Source organism: Hyposmocoma kahamanoa, unplaced genomic scaffold (genome assembly GCF_003589595.1).
Source record: "Hyposmocoma kahamanoa isolate Upper Pololo Valley unplaced genomic scaffold, ASM358959v1 232, whole genome shotgun sequence".
NCBI lineage: Eukaryota > Metazoa > Arthropoda > Insecta > Lepidoptera > Cosmopterigidae > Hyposmocoma > Hyposmocoma kahamanoa.
The window spans coordinates 7,211,376-7,227,066 of NW_020653750.1; the positions used below are offsets into that span (position 1 = coordinate 7,211,376).

Consider the following 15,691-nt stretch of genomic DNA (forward strand, 5'->3'; position numbering starts at 1 on the left):
GACTCAACCGGCGAGAGGGAAACCCGGGGGGGTTTTAGTGGGGTAGGTCCTCCAGTCTGGAGGGAGAGTCCCATAACCCGTCACATAATCCCTGTGTCTCCCTGCTCAGGGGTATCCATAAAGATTTCTTTCCGTCAAAAAAAAAAAAAAAAGATGAGCAAGTCGTCCGCCTGGTGGTAAACGACACGCCTATCCATGATAGTTGCAGTACCACTCAGAGCTTTAAATTACAAAGCTCTGAGGGGCCCTGCCACTGCTCTTGTCACCCTGAGGCACAAGTTAACAAGTCCCATGTGCCTGTAATTTCACCATAATAATAATACAAACACAATAATACAAATGTAATGTAAATTATGCTTTTTTACAGTCGTGTCTTATAAAACATACCTAGTTAAAACTTCATTATCAATCAAGAGCGATGGTTTGGTTCGCCTTCTATTTATGATTAGTTTGTTCTACTGTAAATAACCTTTATCAAATGCAGGTACTCAGATTGATAGTTTTATATCTCGATAATAGAAGTATGATTATTAAATTGAAATGAAATCTTAATTTGAGGCACTCTTGTTCAAACAATCATAAACACAACCACACGTCTACTGTTTGATGTCATTTCTTAAACACCATGCGAATGGTTCAATGCCATAATTAATGGCTCGTGTGATAATCCACGCTAATCAACGCGAGTGCCGTGCGTGATTATGGAAAAGTGTGCGTCCGCATACAACGTGCGGCAGGTATGCATGCATACAAGCCCCGCCGCTACCTTTGTATGGAGTTACACTACTGTCTTATTATATTATGATATTATTGTGGCCTTGAAGTCAGCCACGCTGTCCGCGTCACTGTAGCCGCAGTTAGATCTCCGAACATGGAGTTGTTAGGACAAGACATCGGGTCAAGATCATCGTCTGATTAGCACTGAGTAAACCATCTGGGTAAGAACCATCCGAAAATACTGAACAAATAGTTCTCGCTCCGGCTAACTTGATTCCGAAGCCTACTTAAAAACTTCCAGAAGTACCTTCTTTTCAATCTGTATCACTTACCTTGTGGTGAAACAAACAAAACAGTTTCGGTCTCATCATCATGTGCAATCGCAGTATAGGCTCTGTAGAGTTAGTGGCCAAAGCTAAAGGAACCTTATATTTGTGAAGATGAGTTAGTAACTTTTCAACACCTGAGAACAAAAAGTAATTTCTTTTTTTTTAATAAAATTTTTTCAAGGCACATTTTCTATACCGTAAAAACCTAATTACAAGAAGTTCTCTCCAATTAAGTTCTTATAAAAAGCACAGCTAGATTTTTTTCGATCATGTGGAGTTTGGTTTACTGATGATCATAATGTTTTGCTTTAACATTCAGCAAAACATCGTGGTACACCTGCGTGTCAAAAATATTTTAAAACTTTTCGTGTGAAAAAGCGTGTAAAATCCACAATCATTATTGCGCCAGCAACCTGGCGAACTGTGGCATAGCCCTCTTCTCTAGAAGCGAGCCTTAGAGTACCGATTATATTGGTTTATATACATAATTTGAAGCAAAAGCTCCGTCGTTATTAAAAGGAGTGTCCAAGACGCGACGGAACCGTTAGGTTTCTAGCGTGATTCAATGACATAATTAGCAAACGTGACAGGCGACATATTTTCATTTCATTTCATTTGACGACCTCGGTGGCACGACGGTTTGCATTGTGGGTGCTGGATGAGGAGATCCCGGGTTCAATTCCCTGTTGGACTAATTTGGAAATTATTTTTTCTAAATTGGTTCTTGGAAATTATTTGAAATGTCCGAACTTAAGCACTTATCTTTTAAACAATGACATTGTATTCATTATTAAGCCATACGCAAAACTGCGTGCAACACCTTGGTACTTGGTATTTTATTTTCTTTGGGAGTTTAGTTGCAAAACCATTAATTTAAAAATGAAATCATTTACAATATAAGCGATATTGGTATACTTTTCAGTTCCTGAAATATATAATAGGTTTACTTGATGTTAATTCAGTCTGTATTATATTTCAAATATATAATATATACAAACCTTATCTGTATGATTTACCTTGTCGGAGAGGAGCAAATGGCAATGATTTTCGACACGCGCTTTCCAGCTCTCGTTCAAAAAATGAAGCCGAGATAGGTAAAAGCAGTTCTTTTACCAGTCGTTGACTAACGTCGTGGTCTGTTAACCCTATCATCTGAAAAATCCATGCCACTGTTACGAGCAAGTCGATAAGCTCGGTCACTATGAATAATGGCCGGTCAGTATTAATAATGCCAGTACCAAATGTGCAATATAATTTATGAACCGTATGAATCATATTTCCCAGTCCCGGTTAGTATGAATAGTGACCACCCGGTCTTGGTCAAAGTAATAAAACAAATGATTTGTCGTGTTTTGGTAATACCTGGTCGAAATGATAAATTATGTGCGCCACATTAAGTCTCGATTTTTCAAATTGAACCACGGGCATTCGGTCATTATTAAACCATTTAAACAATTGATTCTCCACACAAAATATTAAACATTTGAATAAGTTACGTGACATAAAAATTATAATTTACAAACTTAACAATTTCAATTATAGTGTGGCAGGGGAACAAGCTCAGCACACGCTATGTATAGCATATGCTCATACATAGCACTGGTTTTCAGCTTGTCCCCGCTGTTGTGGACACGCAGATATATAAAACACGCGCACAGAAACATGAATTAAAATTAAATATAATGAAATTCAAAACACGTATATTTAAATCAGTAGTAATTCACAAATAGAGCTACTAACCATACAAATATAACTATGATTTTTTTTTATAAATTAGTGCGCATTTGGTAGAAAGTGACGATGAGGTCAACGATGGAGCATGCACACCGGAATAATCCCTATTCACTCTCGCCTTGAAAAGGCCCGAGTTATGACGTTCAGGGAACAAGTCTGCAGGCAGGGAATTCCACTCCATAGCCGTTCGCCAAATAAATGTGGAAGCATAACGCTTCGTGCGAATCTTTGGAATATCCACAACATAGGGGTGGAACCCAAGCCTACGCCTAGTCCCCCGATGATGGAAAGGGGAAGGCGGAATTAAATCCTGTAATTGCGTCGCACACTCTCCGCGACATATCCTGTAAAATACCGATAAGCAGGCAACTTTACGATGGTGGTCAAGGCTCTGCAGCTTCGCCTCCACTAATTCCGAGTTACCTATAAGCCTCTTGACACGGTTGTCAATTGAATCCAAAGTGGCCAGTTGGTATGTAGCAGAGCCATCCCAAAGGTGGCAGCAGTACTCCATGCACGACCGGACTTGTGCTTGGTACAGCTGAAGCAACTGTCCCGGTGTAAAGTCACGCCTTACCCTGGAAAGGATACCAAGCTTCCTTGCTGCATTTTTGGCCATGGATTCAAACATACATAGAACACAAATCACTACAATTAATACCAGTACACTATCAGCTGTAATAGATTTAATATAGTAATATTATTATATACTAGAAGCATGCTTCCTTCTTTTTGTGACTTCAAAAATAAACCATTAAGCTGCGAAATCAAACACGATTGGGACATTAACACTGATCGCTCAAAATAATCAATTCATCAATCTGGCTCATACTCTCGGTCATTATTCATAATGATCGGTCCATATTAATAATGCGCAATTAATAAAGCTGCCCGTGACACCACTGTTACGATATTTAGAAAGTTTGCACAAGAAAATACATTGTTTTCTCAATCTCAGGGCGCCTTCAAATTAGATGCTTATACAAGCGCTGCAGTGGCGTGACTGTGGCGCTGCAGCCGCGCGTTCAGTAATTTGTTGTTACAATCAACGTCGTGACAGTGCCGAAATGCAACTACGCTTTTAAATATTGTATGAAAATAAGCGTCTAATTTAAAGGCGGCCTCAGAAATATATTGCTGACCACAGCACGCCAAGGTAAACAAAGTTGACTTTCTACTTGCTCGTCATTATAATTACTTATAGGGTTTGTTTTTTTTTCATGCAAATCAACGTTTGGGAGCTTTTTGCAGGTCTCAAGGTCGCGCCTGACTGTTTTGTGGATTTTTGTTTGAAAAAATAAATCTACGCAATTCAAGTCCGCAAAAAATTATTTCATTTCCAACCGACCAACGACATATAATAAATTATGCATCAAAGAAACCTGCTGCGACCTACAGGCCTGGAAACCATCCGTAATTGCTTAAGCAACATTATTGCTGTACATTGCAAGCACGGTAACCTCATTAATACCTCAGGATGTCCAACACAATAAGACATTCAGACATCGATATATTACAATCGTATTGCGCTCTAAGCCCATAGTTTTTTTCTTTATGATATCAAGTGACGACGGCAAGAACCACTCGTGCGCCTGGTGATAAGCGACACGCCAGTCCATAACAGTCGCCGTGCCACTCAGAGCTTTAAATCACAAAGATCTGAGGGGTACTCCCACTTCGTCCGTCAGCCTGCTTGGCGGCAGACATAGATAAGGTGGCAGTATTTCCATGGACGAACTCATTCATTATGGTATTGAGGGTGAGGCCAGACGAGCGCAATTTTGTGAGTTGTGAGTTGCGCAGTTTACGCTGGACCGAAATTCAGTTGGAGCGCCAAACGAACGTATTTTATTCAGTTGCTATTTAAATGCTTATACCAAAGTGACCCCTTCCCTCACCCCTGCCAGAGAACAAAAAGTAAAGAGAACGGACACTCTCCGCCCCTCCCTAGCTTTAGATACCGCACCACGCCCGGCACATTACCGGTCACATTGACTGAACGACAACAAGGCTGCCGGCGAGCTGTTTTCACGCGAAGACGGCTTTGATATTTGAATATAGTTTTCATTTATTCATTATGAAACTTGTACGTTAATATAATCATCATTTTGTTTTACTATTCGTAATGGTCGTGAATTGTGCTGTGTATGGCTGTTTATCATCATTTTCCGAAAGATGAAACGAAGTAGGTAAGTAAAAAAACTTATATCTGAGACTCATTCAGTTATTGTTTTCTTCATTTATTTACTGCACGGTAATATATGTAGGTATAAAAAATACAGATTTATTATATGAATATAATGAATGAGGCGCCATGACTTCGTGAGCTAATAGACAAGGGTTCTCGACTTTTCAATTCATATTGCCGATAAATATTACGTAAGTAGCGAATATACCTAATTATTAACTAAGTAATGATGATAAACTTGGACACGCAATTTCAAATATCTTGGTTACCTTATATAAAAGTACATGTCCAAAATATAACATTTTGAGTGCTTCTAATATATTTTTTAAATAAATCTTCAATATTACTCTAGTTAGGGAGTTGATGAAAAATATGATATTATATCGATATAAATACATAATAGATATGTGTAATCATTAGGATTCTGGATTCTATTAATATCACAGATAATAGATTCGCGTTAGCATCTTCGCTATGTTGCCGCTCTGATCACGTAACATAATAGTGCAAGAAAGTGATGGGTAACCCTGCCACGCCTCGCACACATTTGCGCGTGTTGCAGATTGTACCTTGTTGTATGTAGTAGTAGTAGGTAAATAATTTTCGACCGTTTTATGGAGTGTGTGTCCCTCGGCCCGCGCCAGCCCCTCACACGATGCGACCGAAAGTTAGTCGTCATTACGCCCGTGTGTCGGCAGATAACTCATTTTGCGTCGTCGTGTGAAACAAACCGTACTTTTATACGAAACCGAATGCAGCGCAAACTACACGACTCACAACTTACAAAATTACGTTCGTCTGGCCTCACACTAACTACAGTCGCAGGTGTGGAAAAATTTGCATTAAGTACATCTTATAAATCTTATTCTTCTTTTTTCAACCTCTGTCCACCCAATGCTAAGTGCTGGTTTTTTTCAATGCCCTTCTTGTGCCTTCCTCATCCCATATTTACCCACCATTTCGACAAGGTTGTCAGTTCAGCGCATTGGCTGCCTACTTACGTTCCTATACCCTTTTCTGGGAATTCCACCAAACATCGTTGTACCCCATCTATGTTATTTGCATTGCATGTATTTTCTGCTGGCTGTTTCGTTACCTTGGACGTCGTTAAGACGAGTCATCGAAGGAGAAGCGGGAAAAACTATTTTGCTTGGTCAAATGATTTTGGTACTTATTGTTAAGTTAACATCTTACAAAAAATACACAATACACCTAAGGATATTGTCTAAAGAATGTGCTACTTTGTTTCACGATAGGATGTACCTTAATTGATGATATAAAATCCTGAAAATAGACAAAAAGTCAAGTAAGTAACTTTGCACATAATTTTTATATGGAGATATTTCTCTTTAACTACTACAGAGACCCTCTAAATTTTGGTTTTCAACTAAAGCCCTATAGTATTAAATTCATATTTATACCAAAATTTGCAAATTACCCAGCATAGGTCTAACGGCACGCCGCACATAGGAGTATTTACATCAAAAACCTGGCCAAAAGTAAAAAATGTAAAGTATTTTAAATTTCACTGCAACCGACCATTTCTTAGACCTAATTACCTGCTACTTCATATCCCCACCCCTCGTGACTCCCACTGTTTATCCCTATTTACACGAGCAATCTGAACTCAGTATTCAATCAGCATTGGTTTGTAATACTTGGTGACGTCATTTGCATAACGTTGTTCCCGTGGTGTTTTGAGTGGTATTTTTTAAATAACTGTTTTAAATATGGAAGGTGAAGGTATGTACTTCAATATGAAGCGTTTTATTCCTACTTGTATTTAAGGAAATAATTTTTCGTTTATTATTTAAACAATTATAAATAAATTACTGTAATATTTTCAATATTAGTGTTTTTGTATATGTCCCGGGACGTATCCAGTTATTATATCTTCATCAAAATTAAGTTCAGGGTTTCCTTAAAATGACCTTAAACGAAATAGTTCCACTTTCTTCCCCCATTTTGTCTACGACATGTTTAAACTTAAAAGTATTTATTTTCATATTTTTATTGGTTTTGTATATGCCTTCTTTTCTTTTCAGGTTCTTCTAGATCTTTCAAAGAAATGACTAAAATGTCATTGTATAACATAATACAAGAATGTCCAAGTAAGAATTTAGACGAAAAAATTTTATTTTTGGAGAAAAAGCTTAGAGAACTGACAAAATGTCCAGATGGCGAACTTCATAGAATAAAACGTATTTTATATCAGTTTAAGTCCACCTTTAAGCGAAAATGGGCAGCAGCTAATTACACGGAAACGCGTTTTCTGAAAAGTAATGAAAAATGGCTGAATAACTCAATTAAATTTTACATTTGGACTACGGAGAAATCGGGACGACCAAGAAAGAAGTTTAGCGAGTCAAGTGAAAGAAGTAAACGACGAAAAACAAAAGACTTGAAAGAGCAAGTACCTGCTGAACAGTTAACTTATGCTGCACAAATGAGTCAACGTGCTGAAGGAAATACAGAAGTGTCGAAAATCATAAAAGATGTTACCTTAACTCCGACAAGAGGTAAAAAGTTCCGAAAGGTTATGTCTTCGGCAAATAAGAACAAAATCACAAAACACTCGCCATCTGAGGCATTGGCTATCTTTGTGGAGGGAGATTTCACTCGGAGGCAGTGGGAAATATTACACAAGGCAAATAGAAGTATTTATCCTTGCTATTCTGCAAAACAGGAATGCTATCCAAAGGAACAATCCATAAGTGTTACTGAAACATGTGCTGATATTATATTACAAGACTTACTCGACCATACTTCGTTACGATTGTGCAAGTATTTGGCAGAAGTTATAGAAACTTGTACAGTAGAAGAAAAGAACAACTTGCAACTTATCACAAAATGGGGCTGTGACGGCTCCCAGCAATCCCAATACAAACAAAAGTTTGAAAACATGTGTGATAGTGATGCAAATATCTTCCAAAGTTCGCTTGTCCCGTTACGACTACAAACATATACTACTGGTCCAAAAAGAACTTTATGGCAGAATCCAGTGCCATCATCTCCGAGGTACTGCAGACCGATAAGAATACGTTTCATTCACGAAACTAAAGACGTAACCAACGAAGAAATGAAATATATAGAGAGACAGGAAAGAAATTTAAAAAAAACCGAAATCTCAACTACTAGCGGGATACTTCATATCAGACACATCCTACTACCAACAATGGTGGACGCTAAGATTTGCAATGCAGCCACCAACACGGCTTCTACAATGAGATGCTATATTTGTGGCCAAACTTCCAAAGATTTTAATAATTTGAGCCAAAGAAGGAAAGATATTAATCCTGAAACATTAAGATTTGGGCTTTCTAGCCTACATGCCAGAATTAGATTCTTCGAATCATTATTACATCTGTCCTATAAGTTGACAATTAAAAAATGGCAAGCAAGATCAGATATAGAAAAAAAAAATTACGAAAGAGAGAAAAGAAGAAATTCAAAAAGCATTTAGAGACGAAATGGGCCTTTTAGTTGATATACCAAAGGCAGGGTTTGGGAACACCAACGATGGTAATACGTCTAGAAGATTTTTTGCAGACCCTGATACAGCTTCCCGAATTACTGGAATAGACAAAAATTTGATCCAAAGATTTAAAGTGATCCTAGAAACCATGTCAAGTGGGTATACGATTGATGTAGAGAAGTTCGGTGTTTACACATACGACACTGCTAAACTGTATGTACAGCTATATGGGTGGCATCCAATGTCACCCACTGTACACAAAATTTTAATACATGGTGCTGTTGTTATTTCACATTTTGTATTACCAATCGGGCAGCTCTCAGAAGAAGCTGCGGAAGCAAGAAACAAGCATTTTAAGCGCTATCGACTAAACTTCTCCCGTAAATTTTCAAGGGTGACGTGCAATAGAGATATATTAAACAGGCTATTATTAACTTCCGATCCATTACTTAGCAGCAGCAGACCACAGCCACGTAAAAAGAGTAAGCCTTTTCTTCTGAAACAATAAGCCTTTTGCTTCCTGAAACGCAATATGGTCAAACTGAAAGCAGCGACGAAGAAGAGGATGATGTTACCTACGAATCAGATTTTGATGACTAATTTTGTACTTTGAAAATGATGTTTGTTCTTTATAATCTTAAAATACACTTTGAAAAACATATTATATAGTTTATTTATGCATTACCATATCATAAATTACAATAAATAATTTTGGCCAGGTTATTGATGCAAATACTCCTCTGTGCGCCGCGGTGCTTGCTGCCCCGTCATTCGCCATCAGGTGCTATCAACAACGGATCTGTGTCAAATTTTCTCCGCCTGTTCTTATTTTATTCATATTAATTGTCAGCGCGCGGGTTGCGGGACGCGAGCGGCGGTCCCACACACCACCTCCTAAAATGTAGGCTGGCGTTGCAATACCTCACCTTCAGATTCATTCCTCTCCGGATCTCTGTGTTACTGAAGTTTTGTAGCAGACCCCTTGTGAAAGAGTTCATCCAGGGAAGTACAGCCACCTTACCTATTTCTGCCGCCAAGCAGTAATGTGAGCTGCGTTCCTGTTTTGAAGGGTAAGGGTGCTGGTGACTTTTTACATTACAGGCACATGAGACTTATCAACTTATGTCTCAGGGTGACGGGCGCAGTGGCAGTGCCCCTCAGTTCTTTGTGTTTTAAAGCTCTGAGTGGCACTGCAACTGTTAAGGACAGGCCTGTCGCTTAACATCAGGCGCACGCCTTATTAGTCTCATCACTTGGTATCAAAAAAAATATCTCGGAGAGAGATACCCAACATAACCAGGTCCATAATTCTTTGGGTGACTAAAAATCTACTGAGTTACATATTATTTCTTGTGCCCTACGGTCCATTTAATATCCACATTACGACGTAATGAAAAAAGCATACCTCCTTTGCTAATTCCTTCGTATACTTTTTGCCATATTTGTTACAAAGTTCACCAACTACTTCATGGTACATGCGCTCGGTATCTGAAATTTAAATATTTCTCTCTGAAAAGCATTACAACTTCTCGTTAAGGGTTTAACACACCCCATGATTGCAAAGGGGCAAGCTTAAAAAATAACTAACAAAAAAATTTACGGTTCAAATTCGGGTCCGTGAACACCTACACGGTAAAAACAGATTACTTAGAAAAAGACAAAATTCTTTTTATGAACACAAATTTATTAAATCCAACAAAACGATTCTCTCCCTATAGACGCTAGAGAATAATTACTTGATAATAGTAAAAAAACGTCTCAAAAGTGTATTTTCGTTACAAGACAAAAATATTTAATCCAAGAGCAAATTAATTTACTTCAAGTCACAAAGCCACTCTAGATTCAACAAAATATTTATTTGTTACTGTACGGCACGGGATTCGTACCGCCACTGAGCTAGTGGTTCTTTACGCTCCGAGACGGTGAGGGTCGAAATAAAAATGAATGAATGAATGAATGAATGAATGAATGAATGAAATGAATGAATGAAATGATACTTTATTTCTCATCACAAACTAGCTTATGATAACAATTAGCTTACAGAAAAATATAAACAAGTTGGGCATGCTGGTTTGTGAGAGACTGGTGCCCGAGATAGGTTTATAAAAAACCTGTATTACAGGTCACCAGGCTTCCACTCCACAGATGTATAATATGTTTATGACATATTGATTATGATATATGAGAACGCTAAGAAACTTAACATGTAATCTAAAACTAAGTTCCACGCTATAATAAAAAACGAGAACTAAAATAAGCAAAAATAACCTCTAAGACTCAACTATAATAGAGAGTATGAATGTGGGGCATGTGTAGTTGCTTGATTTGGTGAATATTAAGTGTGGTGAGTAGGGTGAGTATGGGGTGTGTGGTATGTAATAGCGTGAATTGCGAATGTGGATATTTAGGCGAGAGTACTGTTGATCAGTCAAAAGAATTGTAGGGTCATTCAAGGACAGACAGTAATTGTTCAGTGCCGTCATAATTTTGGGTCTTAAGCCAGTCAGTGATAATTTTTTTACAGATTGTCTTTGTTAGCGCGTAAAAGGAAAGTTTAGTATTTAATCTGTTATACAAGTAGGGTGCAAGAAAATAAAAGAAATGCTGAGAGAATCCTGTATTAACTGGTTGGGCCTGACAAACCATGCCCTTTCTACGTTTGTCTTTGGTCAGATCCGGATCATATATCAGAAGGGAGTGCTTTTTGAGGACTGTGTTAAGAACAAATAGTTGTCTAATGGTAAGGACATCCCATTTCTTATAAAGGTCACTAGTAGGGTAACGGTAAGGAAGACTAGCCCCCACCTTTAATATAGCCCGTTGAGCCCTCTCCAGTTCAATGAGATGAGTTTTGGATGTCCCACCCCACGACGTTATACAATACCCAATAATAGATTGGCAAAGGGCATAATAGACCGTTGTTAGCGTTTTCCGGTCTGCAACATACCGCAAGGTCCTGAAAATATAGATGAGCTTGCGTAAACGAGGTACTACAGATTCGATATGAGGTTTGAAGGTAAGCGTCTGATCTATGATGATTCCCAGATATCGAATAGATTCAGTTCTTATAAGAGACGGACAGCGGCAATCTAGGCGTCCCAGGTTACAGGATGTATGCGCCCTAAGAGTTAGATTCAACGACGGTAGAAGATGGGATCGAAGTGCAAAGGCCATGTATTTGGTTTTTGATACATTGAGGGTTAATAAATTCTTCCGCAACCATGCGCACACAACATTGAAACCGCACTGCGCAGAGACAAAGACCTCGTCCCAGCTTCGGCCGCTGAAGAAAAGCGCCGTATCATCAGCGAATGTAAGTATTTTGCTATTACGGAGATTTAGGTTGCATAAGGTGTTAATAAAGACCAAGAACAGGGTAGGCCCAAGAATGCTACCTTGGGGGACGCCGTATGTCACAGGGAGCTCATCACTCAGCCATTGGTCGATCCTAACACACTGCTTCCGGTCTGTCAAGTAATCCCTAAATAACTCAAGAGTAATTCCTCTCACTCCCGTCTCCTCGAGCTTGTGAATGAGAAGGGGTACAGAGACTGTGTCAAAAGCCTTTGCCAAGTCAATAAATATGGCAAGGCATTTTCTCTTGTTATCAAGATTGGTCACTATAGAGTCTACTAATTCATGAACTGCATCGTCAGTAGAAAATCCAGTACGAAAACCATATTGGGAAGGTGAAATAAAGTTGTGCGACTCCAAGTAACCGATAAGCCTTTTATTCATAATGCGTTCTAGGATTTTAGACATCGCTGGAAGAATGGAAATAGGTCTAAAGTTGTTGGCACAGTCTCTGCCCCCACTCTTGTGAATAGGCTTAATGAGAGCAGTCTTGAAAGCCCGAGGGAAAACTCCAGTTGAGAGAGCCAAGTTGCAAATGTGTGTGATAGGTAATGCGAGAATTTGAACGTATCTCTTTAAAAATTTTCCTGATACCTGATCCAGACCCACAGCGCTACCATCTTTAAGATTCGCAATGAGTCTAGAGACCTCATTCACGTCAGTGGGCATCAGTACAAGTGAACTGCTGGGGGACGGTGTACACCCATTACAAACCGGGTCAGACGGCAGCGCGTTAAGTAAGGATTGCTGGGCAAGTTGTTCACCAACACCAACAAAGTACCTATTAACTTCATTGATGCTTTTGTACGGGTTCTGTTGCCCTATCAAGCTAGGTGAATGATCCACTACTTTGTTATGACCACAGATAGTTTTAATTACAGTCCACATTGACTTATTATTATTCTTACTCTTCTCAATCTCGTGCTTTTCGTAGGTTATTTTAGCTTTCCTTATCATCGAAGTACAAAAATTTCTGTATCTTTTGAAAGTTAATTTTAACACCTCATTATTAGGGTCTTTTTTTAGTTTTCTGAAAAGGTTGTCTCGGTTTCGCATACATTTGAGCAGAGCTGTTGTAATCCATGGCTTATAAACTCTTTTTCTGTTGGGTATGTTGACTAGTCTCGAATTCTTAGTGATTGTCATTTTTACTAAATTAAGTAATGTATCAGTGGCAGTATTAACTTCAGTTGCATTTAAGATTGTTGTAAAATTTAAGTTACCCATTTCGTGATCCATATAATCATAATTAATTCTAAAACTGTGCTTAGAAGAACATTTCAGTCCAGTGCTAAGTTTAAGAGTGAGTGCAACACATTGATGATCAGTGATGGTCGAATCAAATACAATACATGTAGGGTTTAATTTAGACTTGATCATCATATGATCTAAACAGGTTTTGCCATGGGTTACAGCAGTGTGACCCGGTAGTAAGCTATGACTCGCCAGAATTATGAGATATTCATGCGAGCGCTTGTCATTGGTCGAAGGGACGATATCAATATTTATGTCACCACATAGAACAATATTTTTGTAACAATTAAATTTAGTTAATATTTCGTCAAGGGATAAATTAAATTGGGAAGTGTCATAATTACTTGGTGGACGGTAAATGGCCAATATGCAAGTTTCCGAATTAAGTTTTAGTAAAATGCAGTTTGCGTCTACAATACAAGGCTCTTCGCTCGAGATATTTAATTTCTCATTATAATAGACAACCACACCTTCATTTTGTGTTTTTTGATTTGTTGTGCATACGTAATTATAACCATTCAGAGGCGGTATAAATTTGGTCGTAAGTAGCCAACACTCAGTCAGTACAATCACATCCCAATGAATAGTTGATCTGGAAATGAGGGTAATAAAGCTGTCAAAATTACAAGTAAGGCTCCTAATGTTTTGCGAAATAATATTTAATGAGTTGTCGCTCGTTACATACGTTTTTGCATCTTCAATGCTACAGGATATTGTATTTGCTATTATCAGTGAATCCAGACTCAAACTAAGAGGTTCCGTTTTGTTGAAGGCCATTACGATCCCGTCAGACGGGGCATGATACCGTAACCCCGCATGACACAATCGCAGCTGTTTTTTACTATATTAAAATAATATTTTAAAATTTTATTTGAGTCTGGGAATAACCCAATACAACGGCAAACCGCATCATAGCTTAGTTTACCATTGTAAGAGGTTTTTTCACTATATTTGTTACTAGAATAACGAAAAGCTAAGCACAGTACGATCATTACATCGCCATAAGAATGTAGGAAAAGTTGTGATTGTTTTGTGTGTTGGAGTAGTTGAGTGTACGTGTGCGTGTACAGAGATGGTGTGTGAGTTTTTATGAGAGGCATAATAGTATTATAATTATGAACAATTTGTAACGATAAAGATAAGAAAGTGACAAGGTAGAAATATGGGTTAAGTAACATAATGCTTATAGCTAACTTATGACAGGAATTCATAATGTGATAAAAAGTTTCTAAAGTTGACGATAGTCACATAGTAATTTTATAAAGGTCAGCTTCCTCACAGATACGGATCGAAGCCGAGTCTTCTTGTTTTTTAACATATAGCTTCCCATAGGATGTCCACGCCGCAGCTATTTTCTTATTTTTAGCAAGTTCACGGGCAGTGCGGAAGAGTTTGCGGGTTTTAGTGGTGAGTGACTCGGATATAAATATCAGGCGGGGGGGTCCTTCTAACTTGATCTCGTCAGTGCGAAACGGGTGGTCCTTATTTTCTTTCCTGAACTTAATTTGTTTTTTATATTTGGAGATCAGGGAATCCTTGTTATAAATTGTTGTAAATTCCACCACAATGGCCTCAGATTTGGCACGGTAGATATGTTTTATGTCAGAGTTGTGCAACGGTACTTCTAGGCCGACTGCTAACCCAATATCCTTTACGATATTTGATAAAGACTGTACAGATTCCTTGGGTAGTTTAGGGATGTTACGTATTTCGATACAGGAGTTACGACTGGTCTTTTCAAAGGCTTCAAGTTTACCTTCCAATGCCGAAATCCTTTTCTTTAGTTCACCATTTTCTGTTTCGAGTGAGTTCGTAATGAGCAGTAACTCATCGTATCGGTTAGACATAATATCAACAGTTTTTTTAATACTTTCATTTTGACTGATTACGGTGCTGACGGCTGTATTCAATGTGTCAAACTTGAGCTCCTGTTGTGTTTTCAGCTCGGTAAACATAGCTTTTATTTCCTCACTAAAGGACCTCGTATGATCCGTGGTAGCTTGGAGACTTTGTTTTTGACGTTTTGTTACATTTAAATAAATATCGTCCTGGCCGAAGCTAGTGGAAGCCGAGTGAAGGAAAGAATCGGACCCATAGTGGCTTGAAGATGGTGTTTTCAGCATTTGATCTGTTTTAGGTGGTGTCCTTTTAACAGACATTGTTGCTATTTTAATAAGCCAACAAGTCAGCGGCGATCAAAGCGTGACACAAGTCCAAAAAGCGATGTTATTAATTTTGTAGGCCTAAATGTTCCGACGGCAAAAATATCCCGTCATCGGTAGGCAAATTATGTAAAAGCGAGAAGTCCGAGGTGAAACAAGGCAAGCTATATGCGCCTGCACTTCCGAATGAAATTCCGGTTGAGGGCGGGACCAAACTAGAGCGAGATAGACACAGTTCGACCAAGACAACTATATGTAATTAGCTGCGTTTATTCACTAACACTCACGCGCGTTGTCACTCCGCACTGTCTTGATTTTATGCACTCCTGGTAGCACAGTGATTTTATGTTGGAATTTAATTTTAACTCAAAATTTGAAAAATTTGTTAACGGAGTTTATGACACGTCCACTCATTGCGAGGATCCGGGGAGGAGAGGAAATGCTGGTTACAGCCGTATTGCAGCTTTGTACGGTACTG

The 15,691-nt window shown here is 38.5% G+C and overlaps 1 protein-coding gene across 1 annotated transcript in view; it reads right to left on the reverse strand.

Annotated features, from left to right (window-relative positions):
* Positions 1-15,691, reverse strand: part of LOC113228646 (probable pseudouridine-5'-phosphatase) — a 30,367-nt gene that overhangs the window by 8,376 nt on the left and 6,300 nt on the right. The window contains exons 3-5 of the mRNA XM_026462003.1: positions 9,849-9,931; positions 2,063-2,198; positions 1,050-1,180 (exon numbers count right to left, since the gene is read on the reverse strand). Coding sequence (XP_026317788.1) covers positions 1,050-1,180; positions 2,063-2,198; positions 9,849-9,931 — 350 coding nt within the window. The remainder of the gene's footprint in view (positions 1-1,049; positions 1,181-2,062; positions 2,199-9,848; positions 9,932-15,691) is intronic.